This window comes from Propithecus coquereli, unplaced genomic scaffold, assembly GCF_000956105.1.
Source record: "Propithecus coquereli isolate 6110/MARCELLA unplaced genomic scaffold, Pcoq_1.0 Scaffold64, whole genome shotgun sequence".
Classification (NCBI taxonomy): Eukaryota; Metazoa; Chordata; class Mammalia; order Primates; family Indriidae; genus Propithecus; species Propithecus coquereli.
This window is the reverse complement of record NW_012152396.1, coordinates 3,359,267-3,369,226: the sequence shown is the minus strand read 5'-3', so window position 1 is coordinate 3,369,226 and position 9,960 is coordinate 3,359,267. Positions and strand designations below refer to the sequence as shown.

The window sequence follows — 9,960 nt, the reverse complement described above, 5'->3', positions numbered from 1 at the left end:
CAGTCATTATATTAGGAGTAATAGATACTTTTGATATTTTTTACTGGTACATACTGAAATATTTATGGATGAAATTATATCATGTTTGTCTGGGATTTGCTTTAGAATAATTCAAGATGGGAGAGGAGAATTGATGTGGGTATATGTGAAACGAGATTGGCCGTGTGTTTATAGTCGTTGAAGCTGGGTGATGGGTATGTGGGGCTTCATTATCCTTACTCTCTACTCTTATGATTTTTAAATTTACCATGATTTTAGGAAAAGCCATATGACTAACGTGATTTTTCCATGCTTGTCTGTTTTAGGAGCAAATGTGAATAGAACCACAGCTAACAATGACCATACTGTACTGTCCCTGGCTTGTGCAGGGGGTCATCTGGCAGTGGTAGAACTACTTTTGGCTCATGGGGCAGATCCTACTCACCGTTTAAAAGTATGTAACTCAGATGTTTCAGGCAACATTGTAAATTAATTCTTCACTATCGAACGTTACAGAATACCATCCACAAGTTTCATTTTTAATGGCATTCTAAGTATTAATTTTCTCCTTTTTTATTAGAGGAAAGTATTCTTTACTAAACTCATGATTTTAATGTGTCTGGGACCTGTTTGCTTTATCTTCCTCATTGATTCTGTCAGTTAACTTACAATTTTCACTTTTTTTCCCTTCCACGTTTACTCTTTCAGGATGGCTCAACTATGTTGATAGAAGCAGCAAAAGGTGGCCATACAAGTGTCGTTTGCTATCTTTTGGACTATCCTAATAACTTGCTTTCAGCTCCTCCACCAGATGTCACTCAGTTAACCCCCCCATCCCACGATTTAAATAGGGTAAGATTCAAAATAAAACATTTTATATTGTGTCTTTATCCTCCTTTCACTCATAGTTTCAGTTTAAACTAGATTGATTATTTTTGTTATAATATTGTAGTTCTCTTTAGAAATATGGACTTCATATGGTTAACGAATATCTGATATAATATTAAGATTCTAGATTAGTATGATTTTACTTTGCGTACTTAAGGTCGAATAACAACTTGAATTCAAAGTCCATTAAAAAAATGTTATGGAAAATAATTGGGTACTAACATACTTTCAGTAAATATGTCATTGTCTGAGTTGGTGGTATACTAAAAATACTTTGAATAAGTCTGTAACTTGTTCTTTATTTAAAGCATATTATTTATTGGATTGTGTAGGACTCTAATAATCAGAATCCATTGTCCTAGGCTCCTCGTGTACCGGTTCAAGCACTGCCCATGGTTGTCCCACCTCAGGAGCCTGACAAACCACCTGCCAATGTTGCCACTACTCTTCCCATCAGGAATAAAGGTCAGTTATAATTCTAAAGACTGTTTCTTACTTGTTGTCCAGGTAAAAATAAGATTACAATAAAAACCAACCATTTCTCCAAAAAAGATTAATTAAATATTTTTCTTTTACCAATGAAAAAAGCATGTTAGTGGGAGAGAAGGTAGTTAATAGCACTAATTTGCTAAAATTAGAAATATTAGGAGAAATTCAGATGCTTATCATTGATGCAATTCTGATTATCCATGATTTCCTCTATTTAGTAATTTTTATTTATGTAAAATGTTAAACTGGGTTTAGTTGGGTGATATTTTTGTAAATTATTTACTCAGATCTCTTTAGTGATATAAGGCAGAAGATTGACAAGATGGATCAAGTATTAAAACTTATTTTAGAGTAACTGGTTTAATATAGATTTTATATCTGGGATACCTTTTCTCAACCAATAATTCAAAGTTACTTGAGATAGGCTTGTTTATTCCTCTAGAATTCCGAGGTCCATATTTGACTTGTGGATGTCACACCATGCATGTTCTTAAGTTATGTACCCAAACATTATACCTACCAGTTTGAATCAGTTTTTCTTTTTAAAAGTTTTACCTGAAGAACCAGTGTAGTTTTTATTTTGCTTTTTGGCTCCCGATATTCTTTTACCAACAAGAATGCTTAAGTATTTCCACCAGCTCTTTTCAGTCACTACTACCAATCTAGAGCCTTGGCACCTTTTTGAATTGGTATAGCAAACAATTGATTGCTATGCCTGTAGCCAGGTCTGTCTATTCACCTGGCTGTCAGAGGATACAGTGGATGGCATAGTCCAGCATCTTTTCTTCCAGGGAAACTGAATCCCAGTTCTCTACTGGCCAGGTAGCTGTGTGAATATGTGAATTTATATCTTGCCTATATCAGTCTTGAAGATGATAGACCCCAACAAAGACATGTATCTTAGTTGGATTTTAATTGTTACTTCTCAGTGGTTTGGGTACTCTTTGTGTGTATGTGTGAGTGTTTAAAAGTCACAGACTATTAAATGTGGAAAAACCTTGACTTAGAGGTCTAAGTTTTCCCTACATCCTAATAATTTAGCATTATTATTCTGTTCTTATGATGAGTTTTTCATCTTTATGACCATATGAAATATATACACATAGCCTTAGATTGTACTTTAATTGCACCACTTAGGTATCACAAACCTGCATCCCTCTGTTGTCTAATTTTAGCCATGTGATATTTTTAAAATTCTGAAATTAATTTCCAAAGATAATGCACATAAAATACATACATTTTATATTTATGAAAAGGAAGGTGGATTTGTTTTTAACTTTTTAACAGTGCATTTTCACCTTCTGTGGATATGATAACTTGGTGCATAACTGTTGGCACTAAACCTCCCAACAGTAACTCTGTAATGAGGATGCCATTCATGTGCACTTCTGAGGGGGTTTCTTTTTCACACAGCTGCTTCTAAACAAAAGTCCAGCAGCCATTTGCCAGCAAACAGCCAGGATGTACAGGGTTACATCACCAATCAGTCTCCAGAGAGCATTGTAGAAGAGGCTCAGGGAAAGTTAACAGAACTGGAACAGAGGATAAAAGAAGCCATAGAAAAGAACGCACAGCTGCAGTCCTTGGAACTGGCTCATGCTGACCAACTTACCAAGGAGAAGATCGAGGAGCTGAACAAAACGAGGGAGGAACAAATTCAGAAGAAACAAAAGATTTTGGAGGAACTACAGAAAGTAGAACGAGAGTTACAACTGAAAACTCAGCAGCAGCTAAAAAAGCAGTATCTAGAGGTTAAAGCTCAAAGAATTCAACTTCAGCAGCAGCAGCAACAGTCTTGCCAACACCTGGGATTACTAACTCCTGTTGGGGTTGGAGAACAGCTTTCCGAGGGAGACTATGCACGGTTACAGCCAGTGGATCCCGTTTTGCTTAAAGATGAACCCCAGCAGACTGCTGCTCAGATGGGTTTTGCACCAATCCAGCCTCTGGCGATGCCTCAAGCTTTGCCCCTGGCGGCAGGTCCCTTGCCTCCGGGGTCCATCGCAAATCTTACAGAACTGCAAGGAGTGATAGTTGGACAGCCAGTACTGGGCCAAGCACAGTTGGCAGGGCTGGGGCAAGGAATTCTGACAGAAACACAACAAGGGTTAATGGTAGCCAGCCCTGCTCAGACCCTCAATGACACGCTGGATGACATCATGGCAGGTGGGTTTATATTGTTATGAGCAGGTATCAAATATGATTTGCTTTAAGGCGAGTAAGAGTGTGCCAGAATTTTGCCATTACCCAACTTGAGAGCTATTTTTGGACTCTTGACCCATGTCTATCTTTAGAAATATTAGTTCAATCTCAGAAGTTCTCAGAGGGATACAGGTCGAATTAAAGATTAGTTCATTCAATACAAATGACTGAAGCTTTCTGGCTTAGCTGCGTAGGCTGGGAATCTAAATTTTTTAGTAGTGGGGTTAATGTTTGATTTTTGTTTTTGTTTTTTCCCTTTAAGTTGAGAATACTAAGATTGAATTTTTGGCATTTTGCTTCTGTATACACACCAATAAACTTGGAAATTTATAGAAGTTGAAGTGTAAAACTAGTGGGACACATCAGGAAGCTTACTTGTGAACAGAAATATTTTATGTCCTAATGGATCAGACTTCAGACTTGGTGGATTTTTAAACAAAAAAGCATAGACACCTTTACAAAATTAATAAAATACCAAATCAAATAGGGTTTGATTATACTGTATGTCAGTGATTTTTATTCCCTGTGAATGTTAATGTGTAGTCTCTTTCTAACTGTATCATGGGAAGATGTGGTCCCCCGACAGTATGTTATAAATGATATAGTTTTAAATGTGTAGCCAGAGAAATTCCACTCTAATTATTTTCATTAGCAAGAAGAAATATTTTAAAAGGTTGTTTTAATGCTTCTAGGTTTTGGTACTTTGGTAGAATGAGATTTTATAGAGTTATAAGCCATAAGAATGCTGAGAAGGATTAATTTGCTTCTTAAAAGAAAAAGACAAAAAGGAAATTTGAAATGGAAGGGAAAAAGGACAAAAAAAGGGAATAAACAATTGAATTTTGATAATTTTCATCTAATCTTTCCCCCATTTTTATTCATTGGTCTGTACTTGAAGGATGATTGACTTTTCCTAATTTTAAAACTATGTTTTAGTAGCATTACATATTATGATGAGATTACACATAATTTAAGTTTGATCTTTTAAAAGGATAAAAGTAAACTAAGTCATACAGTGTTTAGATATTTAGCTAACATTCAGAAACAAACCAGCTAATGAGACAGATTTTATACTTAAAAATTTCTCTAAAGCCTTCTAGTCCTCCTTTAATATCACGTCAACAGTAACGTGGAATGAAAATCTCTACTAAACTTAAGGGTGAAGTAACTACATTGGAAAAACTGCTAATAATAATTAGTAATAAGAACTATGAAGACTCATTGATGAGTATAAAATTTTTCTGTAGATTTAAAAATGACTGCTAATTATCACTAGCTGCTAATAATAATTTGTAATACAATTTTAAAATTCTTAAATGTCCTGTGAAAACTGGAGCATAGTACTATAAATCCCAAATTTGATACTATGTCCATGGCCATTAATTTAGATCATAATAGTATTCTATTATGTCAGTCAAATTATCAAAGGATGTATAGTGTTAAATGTTACTTATGCACTTAAATGAGTAATAGACATTCCATACTAATGGATGTTTAAAATTTTTTTACATGTTATCAGAGTTTACGTGATGTGCTTGGGCATAGTTGTCAACAATGATTTGCCAGTTGTACAATTTTTTATACTGATCAGAATTATCAGCACTTTGTAAAGTAGCTTTTTTGTTGATTTGTATACCAAACAAAAATAGTTCTGTGTATTCCTATGTAAAAATTTTTTAGATACACATAACTTTTTAGTAAGTATGACAAATACTTGTCATACTATACAAATATTTTACTTCTTTATTCTCATTTATATGGGGAGAGGACAGAGAGCCAGAAGGAGGAAGAGCAGGATTAAAAACATTCAGCTACCTACCTACAACTCATCCTGGTAACATGCATGTGCACATGCGTACATCTGCATGTAAACTCATGTGTTCACTCCTACAGCCTCATTCTTTAACATTCTGTGGTAGGATTTGTCCCTTCAGTTGACTAATGATCATTTCCACTTCTTCTTTGGGTTTTTTTAATATATTACAATCTCATTAGACTCATAGTCTTCTTTCCTTTCCTCTAGCATAGCCTCTGCTGTTTACTTCTTAGTCCCCATTTATTAGACTTCTCTCGTAAGATTTGGTCTCTTTTTGTGTAGTAGTTGGCTGACCAAAATCTTCTGTCTTCCCTGTTCTTCACACTAGCCAAAGCAAAATCAATTCCCGGTTTAACCTGTCTTAACACCTTGCTTTTTCTATGATCTCCAGTTCCCTTTTTCCTACCCTGACATTAAAACTTTTCTGAGCATGTGGTTCTCCCTCTCTAAATCAAACCCCAAAATGAAGCCCCACATGTAAAGATCTGTACCAGAGTTCCTTCAGATACCTACATATTTACTTTTGTTACTTTTAACTGTAGAAAATGGGTGAGTGATGGACAGTGATTTAATTTTAGTAAACCAGTTGCATAGGTATGCCAAAGGAAATTAAATGAGGGAATTGATTTTTCCTGTCTCCTTTTAGATGAGGTGATAAGAACAACCAGTTTGACCAAACAAATAAGAAAACTCTTTCAGTAGGTGCTTTAAAAGAAATTAGTCCAGTTGAAATGTGAATTATAATTAGTCATTTAACAATAAAGCTTAGATTTTTTTTTTATCTGTTTAGTAGCATGAAATAAAAATCAATGATTTAGACTGGCGTTCATCTTGTTTAAGCTACGTTTGGTGTTTAGTACTTCCATTTGTGAAAATCCAATCAAAGATCATAAGGAATCTATTTTAAGAGCTATAGATTTTATGATTTTGAAATTTATATCTAGAATATGTACGCTTTAGTTATCTTGATCTCTTTCTTACCGTACAAAACTATCAATATGAAGTAACAATATCAAGGTCACTAGATGATCATTTTAATATATTAGTACGTGTCCTTTTCTATTGGTCTGGATCCCTAGGGATTCAAACAGTGTTTTGTTCTGTTTTGTTCTGTTTTGTTTTCTCCTTCATTTTTCCTTTGGCTTTTAAGTGGACTTAAAATGTATAATTATAGAACGTGTGTTGCTATAATGTATAGTGTTTGTTTGTGCCTGAACTAAGGATTTCATGTAAAATAGATTTAATTGACAATTATGTTTTTAATAGTTATAATAAGGTCAATTTCAGCTTTTATTCTGGCAGGATTATAACCTCTTTTGCCGGGTTTCAGATCCAGTTGTGAATCCTGATTGTTTTCTGTCTGATGTAGTTGATAACTACTTTGGTAACACACATCTGCACTACTGTTCACCATTCAAAGATTAATGCCCATACTTTAATACCATAGCATTTTTCATGGGGGGCAGAGCTGAAGTTCACATACCGACTTCTGCAGTGAGTCAATCAGGGAATAAAATGCCCTCAGCTGAATCTACAGTATATCCTATGCCACCATCTTTGGAGTTCTCCCATCTCAAGTACCGACCAAAAGTTGCATATTTTGGTGAAAATAATATTACAGCAAAATCATACTTAGAGAAACTAATAGTCCATATTTGAAGGATGATTGTGCATATAATTTCTACCCTAATCTTTCAGTTTTGTCCTCATAAGTCAGTATGATTGCTGCATTGAGTGGTGAGCTTTTTACCCCCATTTGATCCTCACATAGAAATGTAGTTTCTTACATGAAGAACTATTCAAATTTTTATATTTGAATACATGTCATACAGAGGGCTACAATGCAGAATATTATCCCCTTGTCTACAGTTAGTAAAATAATAGTAGGAGGTGTTTTAAATGATTGGATAGCGAGGTTCTCCACTCCCAAACAGTGATATTACTTTCATTAGTTCTGGAATATGAGGTGTGAAATTGGCAAGTAAAAACCATATTTTCCCTCTTCTGATCTTAACTGTTTTACCTTTTATTCCTTTTTTAATTAAGAAAATAAAATGGACAACTTGCCATTTGCATTTATATTTTTAATACATACAAAACAGTTTTGTTTTCAGGGTTATTTTGAGTTAAGGTTTCATGACTACTTATGAGAGGGAATTTTTTTTTTCCCCAATGAATTATTATTTAGACAATGGGCTATTCTCAACATACATTTTAATTTTAGACTGTCATCCAGTCAAAAATAACCAGGAAAATGAGTTATTAGTACTGTGGTAGTCTCCCTGTAGATATTTTGTCTTTAAAAGTCTTTAAATATTTTCTAATATTTCTTACTATTACCTAACAATGTTTCATCCTTATTAAGTGCAGTTATTTTGTTCAACAGCAGTCAGTGGAAGAGCATCTGCAATGTCAAACACTCCCACCCACAGTATCGCTGCTTCCATTTCCCAACCTCAGACTCCAAGTCCGAGTCCCGTCGTCTCTCCGTCAGGCATGCTCCCCATCTACCCTGCCATTGATATTGACGCACAGGTAAGCCCCACATGTACGAGAGATGGTTTTTCACTGGAATTATGCTGTCATTAAAAACATTAACATTCCATGCTTCAAACCATGTTAGACTGCTTTGTCTCCCGGGAAACACTTGAGCCACAGTTATAACTTAATTAAGATTCACATTTTTAAAAATAAAATACCCAATATAGATTATCACTGATAATTATGTGATGGTCTGGTTTCCAAAGTCATCAAATAATTTTTTACAAAATTTTATTCTAGTTTAGAAGAGAATGTAAAAAGAACCTTATTTAATAAGATTAGTCCATATTTTCTTCTAATAATAGGTTCCGTGTAAAAGAAAGAACATTCTAACATTTTTATATTTTTGAAACTTTTGATCTTGCCAGTTGAGGTATATAGTGAGTCTACGTGTCTGTGTCTGTAAAATTGAACTGTTTTAGGATTCCAAGCAGTTTTTTTATCTTTAGTTTATCTGAAGAAATAAAATGGGGGGGGGTGTGGAGATAGTGTTTGAGTTAAGCTTTAGAAAGCTTGAGAGCTATTAAGTAATATTGTTTTTAAAAAAATGGTTTATAGTGAAATCTCAGGGCAAGGTGAGATGGGGGAGAATAGCATGTGTTTTGTCCTGGAGAAAGGCTAAGAGGTCTAGCTTAGAAGACTGCTGAATAAGGTAAGGGTGTATGGCCTTCAGGACTGAGAAATGTTTGTATTATATTTAGTTTTTGTATTTTGATTAATACCTGGGTGAGGGAGTGTCCATTATAAAACTTTTGTATTTGATTAGTTCTTTATAATAAAGCCTCGATTTTAGGAGGTGTGTTTGTGTATGTGTGTTGTATGGACCATTAAGGGTATGTACTCTTAACCTATTAACAATAAAGTTTCTGTTTTATTAAAGTGTTTCTCAGTAACACTGTGAAAAAGGAATTTTATTTCTGTTCTTGTTTTGTTTTCCAAATGTCTGTGGTTTTATATGTGCTAACTTTGGTGGTTTTTTTGTTTGTTTGTTTTGGTTTTGTTTTGTTTTTTGAGCAGTTAAAATTGTGAGGGACTATTTTTAAGGAATTGTCTCATCTAATCCTCAGACCACTTACATGAGGTACCTACTCTTGATACCCATCTCCCTGATGAAGACACCAAGGCTAAGAGAGAGATTAAGCATTTTTGTTCACAGTCACTTCATTTAGCCAAGAAGTAGTGGAGCTGGGAATCAAACTCAGTCTGTTTGACTTGAAGGACAACACTCTTAACTACAGCCTTTTTTTTTTTCCAAAAAGAATGAGACATTCATGTAATGAACTACAGTTATTTACTTTTAATGTTAATAGCATTGTAGAATTGGTTTGAGCTTGGTATTGAATTTGCATTATTTTCCTCCAGTCTTTTTTGCTTATGGGACCAAGAACTTGATCCAGAGGCAAAAGTAAATACTTTACCAAAATATAAAAGGATTTCTTTGTAAAATGTTTTCAAATAAAATATGCATAGAAAAAATTTGTCCAGGTATTATGATTTTACTGAATTTGGAGTTATTGTAGTGATGGTGAAATGATTTTACCTCACTGTACCACTCAACCTGTCATCACTATATTATAAATTAATTTCTGAGAAGTTACATATAATTTTTTAAAAATTAAAAAAAATTTTAAAACTTACATTTTAAACATAATAGTCAAGCTTAGATAGAAAGATTTAACTGTGGCTCCTTAAAAATTTACTCTATTTGGTCTCTACATTGAGGTTTTTCATTTGTTGAGTTAGCCTAACCTGATACTGCTTTCTATGGAGTTTATCATAAATGCTTAGTTAGACATTGGAAAGCTCCTGTTTTGGAAAAAATACACAAAATAATATTCAGAAGTAATTGTTCACAATTTTTCTCTTTTAATTTTTGATATTTTTTAAATTTACTAGGTACTTTAAGTGATACAAATAAAGCAACTGATAAAAATAAAGATTCTTTTGTACTCAGTCCATCTGAAGTTTTTGTTTTGATAATATAAAATCCTTTGAGCTCTTAAATAATGGGTAATTTGGTTTATGTTTGATAATACTGTGCCATA

At 33.9% G+C, this 9,960-nt stretch overlaps 1 protein-coding gene across 1 annotated transcript in view; it reads left to right on the top strand.

Annotated features, from left to right (window-relative positions):
- Positions 1-9,960, top strand: part of ANKRD17 (ankyrin repeat domain 17) — a 123,206-nt gene that overhangs the window by 15,734 nt on the left and 97,512 nt on the right. Inside the window, exons 8-12 of the mRNA XM_012659838.1 lie at positions 306-433; positions 688-831; positions 1,230-1,332; positions 2,770-3,522; positions 7,761-7,909. Coding sequence (XP_012515292.1) covers positions 306-433; positions 688-831; positions 1,230-1,332; positions 2,770-3,522; positions 7,761-7,909 — 1,277 coding nt within the window. The remainder of the gene's footprint in view (positions 1-305; positions 434-687; positions 832-1,229; positions 1,333-2,769; positions 3,523-7,760; positions 7,910-9,960) is intronic.